This window comes from Dipodomys ordii, unplaced genomic scaffold, assembly GCF_000151885.1.
Source record: "Dipodomys ordii isolate 6190 unplaced genomic scaffold, Dord_2.0 Scaffold130, whole genome shotgun sequence".
NCBI lineage: Eukaryota > Metazoa > Chordata > Mammalia > Rodentia > Heteromyidae > Dipodomys > Dipodomys ordii.
The window spans coordinates 2,749,217-2,770,192 of record NW_012267346.1 but is presented as its reverse complement, the minus strand read 5'-3'; the positions used below and the strand labels follow the sequence as shown (position 1 = coordinate 2,770,192).

Genomic DNA, 20,976 nt, shown 5'->3' with positions numbered 1-20,976 from the left:
TCTAAGCCACAGTGCCACGTCTGGTCTTCTGGTGGTTGATTGGAGATAAGCATCTCATGGACTTTCCTGCCTGAGCTGACTTTGAACCTGGATCCTCAAATCTCAGCCTCCTGAGTAGCTAGGCTTACAGGTGGGAGCCACCGGCACCTGGTTTGATGGTGGTAGTAAATTTTATGTGTCACTTAGACTAGGCCCCAGGGTGTCCAAATATCATCAAATATTATTTCAGTTGGAATGTGTGTAAATCTGACCAGTCACTCACACTATTTCCCTCTGTTCTGATCACAGCTTTTTAGAAAACTAAGGGCGTCAAAGGGTCTATGGTCAAAAAGAAAGGTTGAATAGCACAAGGTTAAGCAAAGTTCAGTAGCTTTCTTTCCATTTAGTGTTCTGCAATGAAATGAATCACCCAAAGGGGTTGTCATATGCTTATAACAACTGTGTGGACCAGGAACCCCTGCTTGGGTTGAGCTACTCACCAAATTGAGGGTCCACTCTGTTGGTTGGGTATGCTGTTAAGAAAAACAAGCAATAGACTCTTATAAAAGGTATGTTTTCTTTAAAAGAGAATGGTTTTTTTTTGTTCTGATTAAGGAGAGTTGGAGCTAGAGGTCAATAAATTGACTCAATAAAGGGTCATCTGCCCTGTAGAACATCTGAAGATGAAAAGCAGTTCTTCTTACAGCTTCTTACCGCTCCTGAGGTAGACACTCTAGGTGCATGTCGTCTGGCTACATTCTGCATAAATGGATCTCAGGGAAGGTCTGGCCATGCTGCTAACCAGTCAGCTTCTCCCAGGGAAAGACAGTTCTCCTGGAGATGCACATAGTGCACATAGATCTTTCACATAGTGGCTTTGGTGGTGTAACCTAGGAATGTGTGTCATTAGAAAGTAAAGAGAACCGGCGAACACAAGTTAGCATGGCATTCTGCAAATAGCTGGCACTCCTCAAATGTTGGGAAACAAAAAAAAATAGTGGTCAGGTTTTTGTTGGGTTTGGTTGATATGAACTCAGGACTTCACAGTTGCTAGGTAGGTGCTCCACCGCTTGAGCAACCCCTGTAGCCCTTTTTGCTTTAGTTTGTTTTAAAAAAATTCATATAGGGTCTCACACTTGTGTGGAGCTGATCTTAGATCTTGATCTTCCCACATCTACCTTCTATCTAGCTGGATTACAAGTGTACATGAGCATATCAAAACCTTCTTTACAAGTAAGGTCTCACTCCATTTTTCTCTCCTGAGTCTGGCCTTGAACTGTCATTCTTCCATGTCTGTCTCCCATGTATCTACAACTGCAGACATTTACCAAAACAGCCAGCTGAAGTTTTTAATAATTTTTTTTCAAAGAACTAATTTTTCATCTTTGTATGTTATCCTAGATTTTTATAAAATGGGTGAATTTGAATAGTTTCATTCATTTTTCTCCAATTTATAACCATAGGGATTGTTGGTGAAAGCCTTGTAGGTTTAAATAAATCACAATGAAATCTTCTGCTTTTTGGCTGTAATATGCAGAATCTCATAAAGTAAAATTATAGGCGATTATAAAATCCATCACTGTCAGAAGCCAGATGGTACCTCCCAGATAGAGTGAGGGCTGATGTTTTCTCAGCTGAACCAATAAAATAAATTGAAACAGTAATGAAATGGAAAAGGAGATTCTTCTCAGCCTCCTGCTCTGTTCTTCTTAGGTTTATTGTGGATAACCAAAATAAAGTTTGATTTTTCAACTTCATTTCCCCCAAAACTTCTGGGTTCTCTAGACCAAGATTGTATGTCTTTGTTGTCGTTCGTTATAGATACCAAATTCCCTCCAGATCTCAAAAATAATCAGTCTTATCTCATGTCCCTGCCATAAACCCAGAACCTTGCAGAAACCAATTTTCCTCAAGTCCTGTTATACAGGACAGAGACCCCAGACTTCCTAGAGTTCCTGTATTCATTGTTAGCCAGCACACTGGTGTGTGAAGGGAAAAGGTATATTTTTTTTCCAAGTAGACTATTTCTTACCTTTGTATACTACCGGAGCAGCATGGCAGGGCTGGAAATGTAGTTCAGAAGAAGTTCAAGACCATGGGTTCCATCCCCAGCATGGCCAAACAAACAAGAATAACAACAACCAAAAAAAGCTTTAAAAAAAAGTGAAGATTAGAAGGCTCAACCTCAAGGTGCAGTCCATGTTAAGGATTTGGGGTTTGTTTTGTGTTGTGTTTATTGTCTTCTGATCCTGTGTTCTTGCATCAAGATTCATGGTGTGAGTATTATAGGAGCCCAAATCATTGGGAGTGAGTGTGTTAACCATTTAGATTGCTATTCAACTTGACTTTTTATATCTCATCTGCAAAGTTTCCAGCATGGAGAAGTTAGAAAAAGAACATTTTTTTCTGATGAATACGTTGTAGTGGTTTTAAACTGAGTACTCCCTGTAAACTGGAGCATAACACCTAGAAAGAGGTTACTAACTCCATAGGAGACATAGACTCATCTATGTGAATAAGAGTGGAGACAAAGAACAGAAAGCAGGCACTATCTATTATTCCCTGTTTAATGGCTCCCAGATCCTGGTTTGTCTGTGAATGACTCTGGTTAAAATACTTTGGTAACTATAATGTGGATTATTTCCCGAATAGTAATTTTTTAAAAATGGATGAAGAGAGTACTTTTTAGTGAACGCTTTTGTAGAAAACAATTTGAACCTGAACATGCATGTGAATTCTACCTTTATGAGGAAATTAGAATAATGATGTGAAGTTTGAAGTCCTTCCCCTAAGGTCTTATCTCCATTGCTGTCTTGCTCAAGCTCTGGACCACTGCTCTTCTAGGTGGGCTTCAGCAAAAGCCAGTAAGGAGATACCATAACAATGAGATTATATTTCACATACATGTGAATTTTTCATTATTTTCTATGCTTTTGTTGCATGCCTGAAGTAGTTTTTTATCAACAAAAGCAAAAACTATTACTGGAAAAACAAATGTGCTGGTGAGTGCTATGGCTTTTGAAAGATTTTTCATTGAACATTTGAGTACGTAACTAGTGGGAACAGTGCACATGACTCCAGTTCAGGTTCAAGGCCAGCCCCAGGCAAACACACCAGAACCTATCCTAAAGATAACTAAAGTAAGCCAGGCACTAATGGTTCATATCTGTAATCCTAGCTACACAGAAGACAGAGATTTAAGGATTGTGGTTCAAAGCTAGGCTGCACAGGAAAGTCCAGGAGACTCTTTATTATTAACCACCAAAAAGCCAGAAGTAGAGCTGTGGCTCAAGTGGTAGAATGAGAAAAAGCTCAAGGACGACACCCAAGCCCTGCATTCAAGTCAAGGATGGGTATCAAAAAAGATAAACAAAAACACTAAAGCAAAAGAGATATAAGGACAGGGCTAAAGTGGTAGAGCACCTATCTTGTAAACATGAGGTCTTCAGTTCAAACCCTAGTACTAACAGCAACCACACACAAAAAAGTATATGCTATTAGAAGTTTGTCTCACAGCTATGAGAATATCAGAATAATGGAAACTATCACAGCAGTTCATTACCCTGGAAGACCAACTTACCAGGTTTGACCCTTGAAGAGTGAGTTTTAGGGAACATAAAGCTCTATGGATTCCTCAGAAATCTTTTTTTTTCCTTCTTGGTTCCGGTCCTGGGGCTTGAACTCAGGGCCTGGGTACTGTCCCCTGACCTTCTTTTGCTCAAAGCTAGTTCCCTACCACTTGAGCCAAATTACCACTTCTGGCCCTTTCTGAGTAATTTATTAGAAATAAGAGTCTTGTGGACTTTTGTGCATGGGGCTGGATTTGAGCCAAGATCCTCAGATCTCAGCTTCCTAAGTAGCTAGGATCAGGCATGGGCCACCAGCACTTGACTTTCTCAGCATTATTCAGACAGTTTAACAATTTTAGAACAAGGTATTCATGTGAACTGTAAAGCCATTTGTCATTATGTAGTAGAATAGCAACAACTGTAGAATCATGTACATTTGTGGTGATCAAAAAACACAACAAAAAATATATAAGGCAAAGTAAAACATATTGATATTTGGTAATATGGTTTCCTTATAAATAGTGCTTAGTGTGGACTTAGAATTTTAAATGTAGGTAGGATCCAATCATTTAAAGTCTAGATTTTATTTCAATGCCTGAGTTAGAATGGTGATTGATGCATTTGTCTTAAAGTATCATTTACATAGTACCTGTGTTGCAGTCTGGATCTGGAATACTCCCTAGGGCTCATGTTCAAGTCTGATCTCCAGCTAGTGGCACAATTGGGTGGAGGCGGAAATGTGAGGAGGAGGGGCCTAATTGAAGGAAGTAGGTCATTGTGTGTGTGCCCTTGAAGGGGATATTAGGACTTCTGCCTCTTCCAGTCTCTTTCTGCTTCCCTGACACCATGAGTTGAGCAGCTTTGCCACTCATTATGGAGGGAAACACCTTGCTACATGTACGCCCAAAAGCAATGGACCCGGCCAACCATGAACAGAAATCTCTGAAAGTAGGAGTCAAAATGAGTCTGCCTTTTAATTCGATTTTCTCAGATATTTTGTCATAGCAACAGAAAACTGACTAACACACTTTGCCAAAAATATATTCACAGGACTTTATTTGTATGATTCTTGTTTGAACTGAATTCCTTCAATTCAGCTCTTACAATCATTCTTAATGGATTGAGCAGTCATTATTTTACATGTAGTTAGAGGGATTTTTAAAAATCCATAATACTTGTATCTATATATGGAGGAATGAAGATTTTTTTTATTTGCTTGAGTTTTCTTATCTGTGTTTCCCAGTGCTTCCCAAAGAGCGTATAAGAATTTTTAAATCAGAAAAAGAAATCAAGCTGTAGGCCAGTGGCTCACACTTGTAATCTTATCTACCAAACAGACTGAGACCTAAGGATCAAGATTCAAATCCAGCCCAGGCAGGAAATTTTTATCTCCAATTAATCACAAAAAAAGTATGAAAGTGGAGCTGTGGTTCAAATGGCAGGACACTAGCCTTGAGCAAAAGTAGCTCAGGGACAGCACTTAGGCCCAGAGTCTAAACCCCAGGACCAGAAAAAAAAAAGGTTTTGTTTTTTTTAAATACCAATCATTAAATGATTTTCTATCTGATATAGAACTTTGAGACAACCCTGGAGTCCAGAAGTAACAGGTCAAGTCCATCTTACTTCATGACACAGTCTTAAGGTCAAACTTTCAGAGTTTTTTCCATCTCTTACAAAACAGCATGGGTGGGAATTTGGTTTTCCTTTTTGGGTAAAGTTTCTACAAAGCTTGCTGATAAAAGTCATTTTGATTTTGCTTTCTGCAAAACAATTCAATTGCTGCTGGAGCGAAAAGAAGATGCAGCTGATAATGGATCCAATACTTCAAGTTTAGAGCAGAAACAAGGGTCATAGAGATAGAGAGCCCTAACGTACTAAGTGCAGTCCAGCCAAGACAGCCCTTGGCAACCTCTGCTGAAAGCATGCACCTTGCACAGCCTTCTCTCCCCTTTTTGCAAGCCACAGAAATCTAGAGAAGGGATTTTTTCCCAGTCCTGGGGCTTAAACTCAGGGTCTGGGCACTGTCCCTCAGCTCTTCATATCAAGGCTAGTACTCTAGCACTGGAGCCACAGCACCCCTTCCGGCTTTTTCTACTTATGTGGTGCTAAGGAATCGAACCCAGGGCCTCATGCATGCAAGGCAAGCGCTCTACCACTGAGCCACCTTCCCAGCCCCCGAGAAGGGAATTTTTTTTTACTCATCTTCAACATGAATCTTTAAAATTTATTTTTCTTTAGGGAAACATCTCACAATAAAAGAGACATAAGTGAAAATGTTAAACAAAATACTCATAATACTTCTGTAAAATTGTGTGCTCTAAGCTGAGAGCTGGTGGCTCACTAGCTATTCAGGAGGCTGAGAGCTAAGAGGATCATGTTTCGAAGCTAGCCCAGGTAGGAAAGTCTGTGAAACTCTTATCTCAATTAACCCCCAAAAAGATGGAAGTGGAGCTGTGGCTCAAGTGGTAAAGCACTAGCATTGAGGGGGAATATATATATATATATTTATATATATATTTATATATATATATATATATTACCCAGATCCCTGGCACATGTGTGCAAACATGTACACATGCACACATACACACACACACACACACACACACACACACAACACACACACGCACGCACAAAAAAGCTGTGATTTAGTCATTGCAATGCTGAGTATGTTAATACGCTCCTGTAATCTCAGCACTCAGGAAGCTGAGGCAGGGAATGGTGATTTTGAGTCCTGCCTTGGCTACTTGGCTACTTTGTCTCAGAAACAAATAAAGTCATTCTAAGCCACACTAGCAGCCTGCTAGGCCTGGAGGTCACCTCCAATGCAGTCTATTGAAAAACATCAAAATGAAATTTAAATGATTCTTCAATTTATCTCCTGCTTGCTGATGGTGTAACTCCATGGTAGGGTACTTGCTGAGCATGGACGAGTCTCTGGGTTCCATGTCCAGAAATGACAAAAATAAAAGAACATGAAATCTGTAGTAGAAAGCCCTTTTTGTGATCTTTCATTGAAAATAGTACACTCCAACTTGTATTTACTGAGTTTGCCTAATAGATGCTTAACCACATGGCAAGATGCATAAATTAATACCCTCATTTATTGGCTTTTCCTCTGCCAACCCACAACATAGGTCTTGATAGAAATCATCCCAGTCACCAAAGTGCTCTCTGCTATTTTCCATCCCCGTGGTGAAAGTTCAAGATGAGCAGAAGATTTAAGCCTATATTAAACTACAGGACAAATCTGTTGGCAGAGAATAAAGTCCTATTCATTAACATTACACAACATAGCTGTTGTACTTTGTTCTCTCAACATTGCTTTCCTTTTTAATGATGAAAATTTTCTTCACGCCATTGCCAAACACAGGCAAAAAAAAAAAAAAGGGAGGGGGGAACTTTTCTAATCTTTATGATGCTTTCACCAGATAACCAATATAAAATACCTTCCAGGATAACTGTGTCTCCTCAGACTTTAGACTTCGTTCTTGGGAAGTTAGAGATAAACAAAGATGGCCTTCATAAATCTTTCTAACATTGTAAATATACATTTCTGGTTCGTTTTCCCTTGGGGGCAATGGGCCAGGTGTGGTTCAACAATTGAGGACATTCTGTCTTTTCTCAAAGATGTCATTGCGTCAAACTTATGGCGGTTTTCAAATTGCTGGAAGCAGCATGCTTTTTAGGAGTTCTACCATAATTGAGAATCAGCTGCTTTTCCATGGCAGCCAGTGTCACCCTTTTGATTGGACTGAGAGGAATCTCTTGAAGAGGAAAAAAAAAGTTTGCTTTCTAAAGAGTAAGATTTCAAGCAAGTATTTAAAATGACGTAGCAACCATTGATGAACCAAGGCGGAATAGTTGTATTTGCGGCTAAAGTATTTGTTTCTTTTCCCAGAGTGGCCATTAGACCCTTAGTTAAGTATTACTTTGTTCAGGCTGCTATAAGAAAATGCCACAGACCAGGTGCTATAAACAATAGTACTTTATTTTTTCTCTCTTTGATGGAGGCTGGAAGTTCAAGACCAATGTGTCAACGGGCTGGTCTTTCCTGTTACCTTTCCTTTCTCTTCTTCACAGCACCTTCCCTCTGGCAGATATCCATGTCCAAATATGTTGGCTTGAAGCCTACTCAAATGGCCCCCATTTTAACTTATTACCTCTTTTACAATGCTTCCTCAAGATATTATGCAATTACATTCTGAGTTCCTGGGAGTTAAGGCTTCAACATATGGTTCTGAAGTCATAAAATTCAGTTTGTATACTATTTGTAAGACCTTTGCGCTAGACTTCCAGAAGAGAAAAAGGTATTCATTCACTTTCCACAAGAACAGGCTAGCTTCCACAACAAACATTTTTGAGTGTCCCCTTCTTCCTTGTGGATGAATTGAAATTCCACTCCAAACTTCCCTATGAAGTGGGTCATGGTCAACCCCATTTTGCTGATGAGATCATGGAATCCCATGATCTCATGGACAAGTGTATCATTTGTGTGATGTCCTGGAGCAGAGCACATGTAGAGTCTCATCTAGAGCCTGAGTTCTTCATCTCTTCACAATACCTTTTCCTAGTCTTCTTGGCTGAGGAGAAGCCTGTGTATAAACAGACAATTGTGTTCTTCTCAGTTCTCAATAATACTGAATAGAATTAGGCCTCTAGGCCTCCCTGAAGACCGAGGGGCTAGCTCCAACTCCACCATCTTGCTAGCTGATCTTATAAGATTAACCTCACTGAGCTTATATCCACACAGATAAAATGGGAGCATTAGATTAGGTCCATGCTTTTTCAAACTTTTAGATTAAGATCCATAATAAGAAATACACTTTACTTTGCAGCCTAATACACACCCATACACACACACATACACACACACCATAGTGCATAATAATTCCTAAAATAGCCACCCTTGTCTCATATGAATTCCCTGTGATACTTCCTATTCTGTTTTATCACATTTTATTTATTTTGTAAATACTATATGTGACCTGCTCGATTGGGTCTGTCAAAAGCTGAACTAGATGACCCAATTTAGATTCCTGTAATCCCCACCTCCTTTGCATCTATTGCGATGTATGCTTGAATCCCAGATATACAGATATACAATATATCCCAGATATACAGCCTTTTTTTATTGGTTGGGGGGCTTGAACTCTGGGCCTGGGTGCTGTCCCTGAGCTCTTCAGCTCAAAGCCAATACTCTACTGCTTGAACCACAGTGCCACTTCTAGTTTTCTGGTCATTTATTGAGTCTCAGGGATTTTCCTGCCTGGGCTGGCTATGAACTGCGATCCTCAGATCTCAGCCTCCTGAGTAGCTAGGACTACAGGCATGAGCCACCAGCTCCCAGCCTTATTCAGCCATTTTTTAAAGCAAATGCATACTCCATATTATCAGTCAGTGCATCCTGCTGGCCTCTGCTTTGAGTTCATTGTGTGACAGCAATAATAATAGCCACTTCCATTTATTGTAGTTCCCAGGCACCAGAAGTTTACAACTTGATCTCTTGCAGTCTGTAGGTGTTGTGATCTCTGAGGAAACCAGGGATCAAATATAGCTGATTTTTAAGGCCCCATAAGAATTAGATAGCCATAGTGAGATGTAAGCCAAGATCAAGTGAAGCCCTCAAATGCAACATATCCTTAGGGACATATACAACATCCAAGGAAAATTAGAAGTTACTCAAATCTACTGAAGCTTTGCATTTCTTCCCTAATGGTTTTCTGTCCCTAGAACACCTTACAGGTCTGTGCCATGTATATACTGATTATAATCACCTAAGGAGCATTTCCAATCTTTCCATCCCTATGCAGGCCACCTCCCAGTTAAGAGAATTTCTGGACTAAATTGTGTCTATTAAAGCTTTTAGGTGGTTCCAATATGCAGCCAATGTTAGAAACCATTCTCCTGAAATATCTTTTTGGCAGTACCGGGGCTTGAACTCAGGGCTTTATACTTGCTAACCTGGCACTCTACCATGTGAGTCACACTTCGTCTTGTTTGTTATTATTGTTTAGAGTTAGAGTCTTGTAGACTTTTTTTTGGCTAAACCTGGCTCTAAGCTTCATTCCATCAGATCTCAGCCTCCTGAGTACCTAGAATTACAAGCGTTAGCCATTGGTATCTGGCCCATTGCTCTGAAGTTTTGGTTAAAGAAATAAAAAAAAGAGCCAGGCACCAGTGGCTCACACTTATAATCCTAGCTATTCAGGAGGCTGAGATCTGAGGATTGTGGTTCGAAGCCAGCACAAGTAAGAAAGTCAGTGAGCCTCTTACCGCTAATAAACTACTCAAGAAAGCCAGAAGTGGGGCTGTGGCTCAAGTGGTAGAGCACTCACCTTGAGCAAAAGAAGCTCAGAGACAGTGCCCTGGCCCAGAGTTTAAGCCCCAGGACCAGCAAGAGGCGGGGAGAGGTGAGACATAAAGAAAAAAATAGCTATAAGGAGCTTTTCCATTTTCCTTCTTGCAACCAAGGACTTAAATACTGCTTAAAGCTTTTTAGCCACTCTTGAAAAGCTGACGTTTGGGACGTTGGCTGTTTCTCTAAAGCATGTACACACAAATCAGATAGACAATCTTGGTATCTGCTGTCAGCACTTAAGAAAAGCAGAGACAGCCAAGGACATGGATAAGGAGGTGCTCAAAGCATCTGAATACTGCTTGAATAGCAGAACACCTATCACTATGATATTTCATAACTCAACTCACCTAATTTTGGAAGTCACTTTTTTATATAAGTAGAGAAGTCACTGATGGCATTAATCAGACATTAGCGTGAGTAGCAGTCGGCCATAGGCCTGGCAGAGTGGGGATGATGTAGAAACTTAAACCCGACAAAAATCACTATAAATTTGAGAGGCTATCACTTGTTCAGAGAGCCTCTGTGAAAGAGTTCCTTGTTTCCATTTGGATTAAGGTAACTACTGTCAAACCGAGGATTTTCTCTCCTTTCCATTCTCACCGGAACAGGAAGACATCCTTTACCTAACTTCTTATCCCAACTTAACAGCTATGTTGTGATAGCCATAACCCTTGTAGTCCATTAGAGAATACAACAGACCCACATGCAATGTCACTGTGTTTCTTGCAGTTTTCTTCACAACAAAGGGTTGTACCACACTGCTGGGATGTTTTGTATATCTGTAATTTTCATAATTCAGAGGATAAAAATGCAGTAGAGTTGGCTCTCTGTATCTGAGGGAAGTTGGTTGAATCCTTCTCACAGACACCAACAGTCAGCGGCTGTAAGTCATTATATAAGATGGCTTTGTTTGCCTGTAATCCCCACACCGCTTCTGGTATACTTTAAATTGTCTCTAGCTTAGAAAGAATAAATGTTCAGGCTATATTCCTAATAAAGTATAAAGGCTATATAAATAATACTATTCTGATTATGGAATAATGACAAGAAGAAAAGAATCTAATATTTTCAGTTCAGATGCAGTGGGTATGTGCCTGGGTATGTGTGTGCTTGTAGGTGCATGTGTGTATGTGTGTGTGTGTGCGTGCGCTTGTGTGTGTGTGTGTGTGTGTGTGTGTGTGTTGGGGCTTGAACTTGGGGCCTAGCCACTGTCCCTGAGCTTTTTTGCTCAAGGCTAGCTAGCACTCTACCACTTGAGCCACAGCTCTACTTCCCACTTTTTGGTGGTTTATTGGAGATAAGGGTCTCATGGATTTTCCTTCCTGGGCTGGCTTTGAACAATAATCCTCAGATTTCAGCCTCCTGAACTGTTAGGATTATAAGTATGAGCCACTAGCTCCTAGCTTGCAAAGTAGACCCATAGTATCCACAGGTATATGGTCCCTAGGAGACCACAGCTGAGGAATTCTGCTCATGCTCAGCATTCAGTGAAGGCTTGCTTCATGTTTCCCATAATGCTACCTGACTCCACTAAGGACTCACCGCCTGTCAACCAGTCTTAAAGTTTCACGTCATTATATCAGTTAAGCACATTTACTTTTACCTTGCGTTGGGGGCACCATTTGTTTGTTGGGAGGCAGATTCTCACCCAACTAAGGTCAAGAAAACAGCAGATCACACAAAAACTTTCAACTGACAGCATCTCTGCATCCACTGAGCTATGGGATACAGGTATAAGAATTTAAAATTTCTGTTTTTGAAATTTTGAAATCACATGTACCAAATCTATAAATAAGGTGAGCTTCGGGTACTTCTGGTCCACAGTGGGTTAAATCCACCGGCATAGAACCTGTACCTATGAAGGGCTGGCTGGATTCCCATAGCAAAGAAAAACTCCATTCTATTCTGAAGGATGCTCTTGTGCATTTTTATTTTTACACTCCTGGCAAATGGCAAGCTCTGGGTACTCTATAGGGACCAAGGGCCTGTGCATCTGTCTGTTCCTATAACACCGTTCCGTGTTTCCTTGCAGAACGAGGTGGCTACACTACTGAAACCCATTTCAGAGAAGATTCAGGAAATCCAGACTTTCCGAGAGAGGAACCGGGGGAGTAACATGTTTAATCATCTTTCAGCTGTCAGCGAAAGCATCCCTGCCCTAGGATGGATAGCCGTGGTGAGTGTGGATGCATGCTGCCCTTCACCTTGCACACGGTCAGAGTATTGGGGGTTTGGGGGCCACCTTCAGTCTCTGTCATCCACAATCTGATGCACTCCTAGACTGGATGTAGCGCTTCTCCTTACCTTATTGAAGTCCAGTGCTTTCTAGTCTGAGGTGTGAGAGTGTTTCACCAACGTATCCAGACCATGCTTCACCTCCACTTTTCCCCATGTCTTTATCATTTTCTTCTTCTTCAAAGCATTTTATTTCTTCTCCTTTTTTTCCCTTCTATGCTTGGGTGATGGTCCTGTTTTCTCAGTCCCCCAAACCCGGCCCTTATGTCAAGGAGATGAACGATGCTGCTACCTTTTACACTAACAGGGTCTTAAAGGACTACAAACACAGGTACGTACCTTCTTTCACTAGCTGTATGGTCAGTGGATCACTTGTTGCACATTTGCTAACGTAAAACTTCATTTAATTGCTGAGTTCTTTCCAAGGCTTTTCACTGGTGTACTGTTTTACCTTGAAAGAAAAATCTCATCTTTGCAGGAAAAGTCAAATGGGAAATAAAATCCGTTATCTATATTTGTTTAGAAAGTCTGCCTTAAGCCAGGCACTAGTGGTTCATGCCTGTAATCCTAGCAGCTCAGGAGGCTGAGATCTGAGGATTGCAGTTTGAAGCCAGCCCAGGGAGTAAGATCCATGAGACTCTTATCTCCAATTAACCACCAAGAAACTGGAGTAAAAGTGTGGCTCCAAGGGCAGAGCTTCAGTCTTTAAAAAAAAATATTGCAAAGGTGATATACAGAGGGGTTACAGTTTCCTAAGTCAGGCATGTTTCTTTTTGAACAGTGTTACCTCTTCCCTCATTTTTCTCCCAGTTTTTCCCTGCCAACCCCCCTCCTCACAAGTCGTGTAGTTCATTTTCAATATAGTGAGTATCATTGTTGAATTCATTCACCTTTTGTCCCACCATTTCTGTGCTTCCCTTTGCCCTCCCCCCAAATCAGACAAAAGGTACAGAGACCAAAAGCAGTGACAAAAGGGGAAAACAAAAACACACGAGTATATAAAAAACCTCTTGTTTCCATTTCTTGGAGTTCATTCGATAAGCATCATTTATATGATTATATGCATGTTATTGAGAACCTTGTGATCCTCTGCTCTAAACATTCACACGGTGAGACCGAAGGAGTATATTCTTAGGGGAGCTTCAGTCCTGAGTGCAAAAGCTAAGGAACAGTGCTCAGCCCCTGAGTTCAAGCCCTCCCATTGGAACCAAAAAAGGAAAAAAAAAAACTGCCTTGATTCTCTTTTAATGGATAATCTGCCCCCCTTGAATACATGTTGCTATGCTATGTATCTCTGTAATAATGAGAGCACTTTGTGATGGGCTAGACCAAACTTTCACATTGATCAAGGGAGAATTAATTGGTGCATTAAAAGAATCCAGAAAATAAAGTATAAATTCAGAACAGAGGTGAGCTAGGCCAATAAAGCAGACGGTGAGAGGGAAGCCAGTTAAAATGAAATGGGATTCGGGTAGACAGAGAGAGAACGATAAGGAGAGTGCCTATGCAAAGGGCTGTTAAAGTACAAGTGAATCTGAACCATGATGATTTGCTTGAGAAAGGACCTTGCCTTCTACAGCACAGATAACAGAGCCTAGACAGAGATAACGTGGGATTAGAAAGGAAAACGGGACCAAATGGAGACAGGCCAGAATGAAGAGACATCCAGGAAAGTATCTCTTAAACTATTTAAGGAGTATCATGAGATTGCTCTCACTCTGTGATATGATTATGCTTTATTTACCCTGTAAAGAGCTGGATAAATGTGCTAGGTCTAGGGCCTGGTAACTAAGGGAAGAGTTGGGGGAAAATAACAGCAACAATGATGCACCTTCCATTAGCTCTGGGCTCAAGAGTGGTTCCCCATCTGTGTTCTTACGTGACCTCATCAGAAGTGACCATCCTTGACAAATACAAGAGCTCCTAAGGATGTGTCAACAATGTTTCCTTCTATTCCGATGGAAGAAAATTTGAAACCTGAACTGCCTGCATTATTGCCTCAACTCACCTCTTAAAAACGAGTAGACAATGATGGCAACAATATAAGACAAACTTGATACGAAGTATTGAAAAATAGAGAGAGATCAGACACAAATAAATGCCTACTATAGTTTCAACCCTTTGACCAACTTGGTACATATTCAAATACTGAGTAGATAAAGCATATTTACAAAACATATGTATGGTATAAAGAATTACAATACAGAGAATATCCATGCTTCTACCACTTATTTTTAAAAAATATAACTATGACCCATTTTTTTTTTGCCATGAACAAAGCCACATTCTGCAGTTTCACTCCTAGGTAAATATCCAAAAGAAACAAAAGCATTTGCTCACCCAAAAGCTCATACATGAGTTCATAGCAGCATTGTTTATATAATAGACAAAAGCTAGTGAATCATCAGCTAGTGAATCGACAAAACGGGTGAGAATGTTGAAATGAGTAACACTGATCAAGACGCACTGTATTCATAAACTGCTTTGTACAGCTACTTAGTGAATAAAAATATTCAAAAAAGTGATCTAAGACTGAAGTATTAGCACATGTCAATATGCATGGAACTTAGAAACACAGCAATAAGTGGCGGGAGAGACAAAAATAATCACAGTAGACAGCCTATAATTCCATTTATATGAAATTCAGGATAGTCCATTCTATATAGACAAAAAGTAGGCAGTGAGCACATGCCAAGGGCTGGAGCAATTTAGGGAAACTGGGGTGACACTGCAAATAAATTTGATGAAAATGTTCTAAAATTAATGATAGAGTGGTTTGTTCAACTTTGTTAAGCTAAAGTGTTGAATTGTACCTTTGCAATGTGTGAATTGCGTGGAATGTGAATTGTACCATAATAAAGAGGTGACATTTAAAAAAATAGCAGCCATAATTTTTCCATTAGGAACAACGATGTTAGAGATGAAATTGTAGATTCATTCCAGGGTTTTCAGTTGCCTCTTTACTCTTCAAGACTGTCTGTGTCCTGAGGGCACTTTGATGAAAGTCCTGTTCTCAGTGCTCTCAAAAGCTGAAAAACTGAAGCTGTTGTGCCAACCATAGTCAAATGTTGTCATTCAGTATCAGAAGGGTTGGGTATGTGGCTCAAGTAGTAGATAACCAGTCTAGCAAGCATGAGTTCTTGAGTTCAGACCTCAGTTCTGCCAAAAATAAATAAGCAAATAAACTTTAATTGAGATCCTAACTCCGTTCCCATTTTCTTTGGTAACAAAGCGATTTACGCCACGTGGACTGGGTGAAGTCATATTTGAACATTTGGAGTGAGCTTCAGGCTTACATCAAGGAACACCATACCACAGGCCTTACCTGGAGCAAGACAGTGAGTACAAGGCCTTCTTCTACCAGAACATGGAAAGGCCATAACAATTTCATAAAAACTTGCATAGCTGTGGACTAGAGTATCATACCTTAGAATTTACCTCAAGGAAAGGATAAATAAAATGTACATGAGAAACCTTATCATTTGTCATGGGGAAATGTGGGAGCATTTAAGTGCATAGAGCAAGATGCAACTAAGTTGATGAATTATTTTTTTTCCTCTGCTTACAACATTATGGATTTTGAGAAAAGGATCCATAAACTTTCCAAGGGTTTTAATAAGGAAGAGGAAATGTGGATGTGTGGGTGTTTCTGGAGACTAATTGGAATTATTTTTTATCCATTGCAAATAAGATAGTTTTGTAATAGATTGGTGTGTCATAAAGGGGAATTGTCATATCTTTGCCATGGAGATAAGTCATTAGAGAATGCTAAACTGAAAATCAGGAGTCTTTGCATCTGTTATTATTTTATAATAGCTAAATTCAAGAGGCATAAGAATTCATTCATAGAAAATAATGTCAACAAATGTTAATTGTGTATGGAACCCATGGAAAATGAAAAGAAAATTACTTTTAAATAGTTTGAATACCATCAGTACAATGTACAAAGCTGAGTAATTGTGTTTATGAATATAAAAGAGAAGTTGATTATTAATTAGAGAAAATAAACGTAATTGTTTTCCTTTGTTCTAAAATGAATACTTACTGTGTTCATTTGAAATATGTGCTTTGTAAAGAATGGGAAGGTGGTTTAGAGTCAGAGTATTTTCCTAGCATGGGTTCAGTTCTCACTGAGAGGGAGAGACAGACAGACCAACAGATTCACAGAGACAGAGAGAGACACATAGATACAAAGACAGAGATAAGGTAGAGCTGAGACACAGACACAGAGAATTCATAGAAAGAAAAACATTTGTACATACACCCTACATACATAGTACTAAAACCCATTGCACAAAATAGCCCTCTGTTTCTTACCACATAAAACACTCAGATATTTTCTGTTGTAATTTTATATGTCAAATTTTTTTAACATTCTGGGTGAAACAAACTAAATTAATTTCATCCACAGCATCACATCCCACATTCTGAACAAAAAAATGTATTATAGAACATGTATTACATTTCAACACGATAATGGTTTTCTTCTATTCTCAAATTCAGTGTTCAACTTTGTACTCTGAAGGGTTTTGAGAATGCTGTTGGGATCCTGAGTTTCCAAGGGTGCATTGTGCGACCAAATAACCCTCTCCCCTACCCCCAACCCCAGCCCCACCCCCCAGCCAGCAGCTGGAGTTGAGCTTGCCGGTTTTCCCACCTCCTAACTCTTAGGCCACAGCTGTGCCCAAGCAACAGCTCTGAAGCCAGGAGCTGTTCAAGACAATTGGAGAGTCCATCTGTGTGTGCACAAGTGGTGAATCCAAGTGTGCTGGGGTAGTGGTCGAGATTTTTGGGGGTGAGCAGCAGCTGGGGCGTCATCTGCCCAGATTTCTTGTGATAAATGGAATTCTTGTCGTTTCTCTGGAGTAGAACTCATGAACTAGAAGGCTCTACTGCAGAAATGACTTAACAGTTATCCGTTTGTAGTTTTGTTCTTGCTCTTGTGGGATTCACATCAAGTCCTCAGCACTAAGGGTCACATTCACTCAGTTGAATACATTGATCTTTTGGCACAAACCCATTGGAGACACTGTTATTTATCAAGGAACCAGCAGTTGGTCGGATTTTTAATTCTATTGGAAATTCTTAGAACCTGATGACTGCAGTCTTGACCTTACACTTAAAGTTATGAAAAATAATTGATGTTTCCCCCCCAGGAATTGTCCAGAACACCAACTAGTTTTGTATGAATCTGGCTAGAAAAAAACGATGGAGAGAATTTCATAAATAGGATAGATAGTCTTTGTCCTTTTTGTACTAGATCTGGGACTTGAACTCAGGGCCTGGGCACTGTCCCTGAGCTTCTTTTGCTCAAGACTAGCACTCTACTACTTGAGCTATAGCACCACTTCTGGCTTTTGTTTTTGAGGGGGTGGGGAGGTTGTCAATTGAGGTAAGAATCAGATGGACTTTCCTGCCTGGGTTGGCTTTGAACTGTTATCCTCAGATCTTAGCCTCCTGAGATTACAGGCATAAACCACCAGCACCCAGCAACTAGTTTATTTTATTTATTTTCTAGAATTAAATGTATTGTCATAGTTCTGTCTTTTCATGCACCTGAATCACTTTAGTTTTGGCAACAGCTACATTGCAGTTATTCATAGAGTTTAATAAAACTGCAGCTGTATAAATATATATATAATTTTACTTAATGGCAATGTAGTTCTTGTTTCTTTTCTTTTCTTGACAAATTAGCTTCTGTTCAAGGCTAGCACTCTACCACTTGAACCAAAGCACCCACCACTTTTGGCCTTTTCTGCGTATTTTATTGTGGAGTTGAGAGTTTGGGTTAGCTTTGAACTGCAATCCTCAGATCTCAGCCTCTTGAGTAGCTAGCACTCCAGATGTGAGCTACCAGCACCCAGCTGGCAATATATTTCTTAGTGCAGTATCAATGCATTTAAAAATCAATCATATATGCTCATTGTTGTCCATCCCAACAACCCCCAACAACACTTGAAAAAATGAGAGCTGGTTACTAGGATTAAAAAATAAATAAATAAAGGGCAGAAATTAAGCATGCTGGCACTCACCTGTTACCCCAGCTTCTTGAGAGGCTGAGAACCTAGCCAGAGCCAGCCTGCAAACAGCAGTTTGAGAGACCCCATTTCAACTGAAAAGGTGGGGGGAATGATAGTGGGATGACGCTTGTCATCTTAGCTATAGAGGAATGTATAAATAAGAGGCAAACAGTCCAGGCTGACTCAAGCAAAAATTGGTCCTATTTCATCTATGGAAACAGAACACTACTGACACTTTGGGTTCCTGTGAAGGGTACTTACATGCAGGTGATATAAAAAGGTGGTCCCAGAGGACCAGAAGTATGGCCTAATTGATAGAGCACCTGCCTAGCAAGTGCAAGGCTTTGAGTTCAATCAAGACCGCCAAAACAAAACAAATCAAAAAAAGATGGTCTGACACAAGTAGAGAAGCACAAAGCCAAACTAATAATCAAGGCTACTTAGCAAGACAATTTATGCCAAGTGTCTGGGTCACTTCAGCAAATTAGATTGTGTTCCCTACGAGCTATGATTCTGGCTTTGCTATAATGGCTTGACCCGCTTTCATCAAACCTTTCTTTAAAATATTTTTTAAAAATAATTCTACATCATAGGCTAAATGCAGTTGCTCAAGCCCGTAATCCTAGCTACTTAGGAAGCAGAGATGGAGGAATCAAGTTTCCAGGCCAGCCCAGGCACAAATGTTTGCAAGCTTCCATCTCAACCAAATGGCTGAGTGCCATGTTGCACACCTGTTGTCCCCAGCTATGGGGAAAGCACAATAGCTGAGCACATGATGCACGCCTGTCATCTCCAGAGACACAGGGGGATCACAAGTAGAAAGATCACAGCCTGAATCAGTCCAAGCATTAAAAAAAAGCAAGACCCTATCTTGAAAGTAACCAACGCAAAAAGAGGCTGGAGGAGTGGCTCAAATAGTAGAGTATCTGCCTTCCCCTGAGTTCAATCCCCAGTACAGTAATAATAATATTAACAATATCAATAATTATAATTATCCTTTTACATGATGAACGTAAGTCACCACCTATATTTTGGAGGCTCCTTCTACATTTTCTTTGTTATCTTTAAATAATTGTACAAAAGGGTTTCAATTCCACATGTCAGTTTATGAGTACAATGCATCTTGATCAATAGCACCTATATTCATGGAATGGATACGTCATGAAGACTGTGGATGTAAAAGACTAACTCATTGGTTTCCACAGACCCAGGTCAGTCACTGCCTGGGTGTTTTCCAGTGCAAAGCGGTTATTACTTCTCTGAAGTAACCCTGTTTCTTGTTCTGTGTTTTTATTTCTTCAGCAAGTGTCAAAGCTGTGAGAGGAATCCAGGCCACCAAAGCAGCAGCATTCAAAGTCCAGGGGAGGATGGGAGGAACAGGGAGGTATAGAGTCCATCAGAATCACAGATACCACCTGGAGATTTGGGGGTTTCGTGACCTTCCCTTTTCTGTGGAGCCTTGAGTGCCACATTACCTTCAGAACTGTGGGACTATCATTTTAGATCAGCTACCTATAAGTGGTACCACTGGGATTTTCATGGAAACCCACACTGGCAGCAGTGTTCTCTTGTTTCTGTAGATGAAATGGAAGATAGTTCCCAAATGGGTTTTTTCTAAAAAACAATTAATAAACCTCTGCTTTAACATATTATAAAACACTTCATTTTGTGGTATTATTAACAATCCTGTTTTCTTGAAAGTTTCCCAAGAACTTTTTATTTTCATTGGCAGGAGAAATCTCAAATTTTTAATAAGTGATAAAAATAAAAGACTAGAAACTAAAGTCATAAATCCACTTTGGCTTACGCTTATGTTGTACTGGGTGGCCATCTGTTAGTTTATGTGCCTTCTTCTCTCTTGACTATAGTTGTCTTCCAATGAAAGCGTGATATAAATATGAATGTAAAACTCCCAAGTTCTTATAGAAGCTGACACATTTGGAAACATATCAATTTCGCTAAGTTATTGATCAAAGTATACATCTTATAGAAAATAGAAATTCATTTTGATACCAAAAATCCTAACAAATTCTTAAGTCATGGAGCCACCCACCAGTGGCTCACACCGGTAATCCTAGCTACTTTGGAGGCTAAGATCTAAGAATCCTGGTTCAAAGGCAACCCAGGCAGACAAATCCAAAAGACAACACTTATCTCTAATTAACCAGCCAAAAGCTAAAAGTGAAGATGTGGTTCAAGTGGTAGAACACCGGCCTTAAGCCAAAAAACTAAGCAGTTGCTCAAGCCCCTGAGTTAAGTCCCAGTACTGGCACCAAACAACAACAACAATAATGTCACGAATTGGAGGTTATTTTTTTCTGCCCAGAAGATTGTCTATTGATGTGTGTGAACTAAAGACCAAGTGACAGTTGTTTCTTTTCTTCATTTGCTCCTATTACCATATTGAGAGGTTTATCACCCTTGTGTTTTATGTGTCATTTGAAGCCAGGTTGTTTGGTATTTTAAAAAAAAATTAGCAGCGTTTTATTTTCTATGGTCAGTTAGAAGACATTGTGAGTTCCTATCCCTGTAGCATGAAGATATAAGTGTACATATGACTGCAACGGCCTGGTGATTTTTAAACTCTTAAGTGTATGGCTGGGCACATGTCAGTTGTCATGGCTACCCAGAGATTGTTCATGGTAAGCTCGCTGATTAATGGCCCAGCGTGTTTCAGCAACCAACAGCTAGAGATAACTCAACCAGAAACAGAAGGGGCTGAGTGTGTGTCCAAAGAGGAAAGCTGTGGGGGAGGGAAAACCTCATTAATGTCACCATGTGTCAGCTGGTCCATTTTTGTACCTTTATCTAT

At 40.0% G+C, this 20,976-nt stretch overlaps 1 protein-coding gene across 2 annotated transcripts in view; it reads left to right on the top strand.

Moving 5' to 3' along the window:
• Positions 1 to 20,976, top strand: part of Cap2 (CAP, adenylate cyclase-associated protein, 2 (yeast)) — a 102,369-nt gene that overhangs the window by 64,622 nt on the left and 16,771 nt on the right. For both annotated transcript variants that reach the window (XM_013030427.1, XM_013030426.1), the window contains exons 4-6: positions 11,942 to 12,085; positions 12,390 to 12,475; positions 15,377 to 15,482. In XM_013030427.1, coding sequence (XP_012885881.1) covers positions 11,942 to 12,085; positions 12,390 to 12,475; positions 15,377 to 15,482 — 336 coding nt within the window. The remainder of the gene's footprint in view (positions 1 to 11,941; positions 12,086 to 12,389; positions 12,476 to 15,376; positions 15,483 to 20,976) is intronic.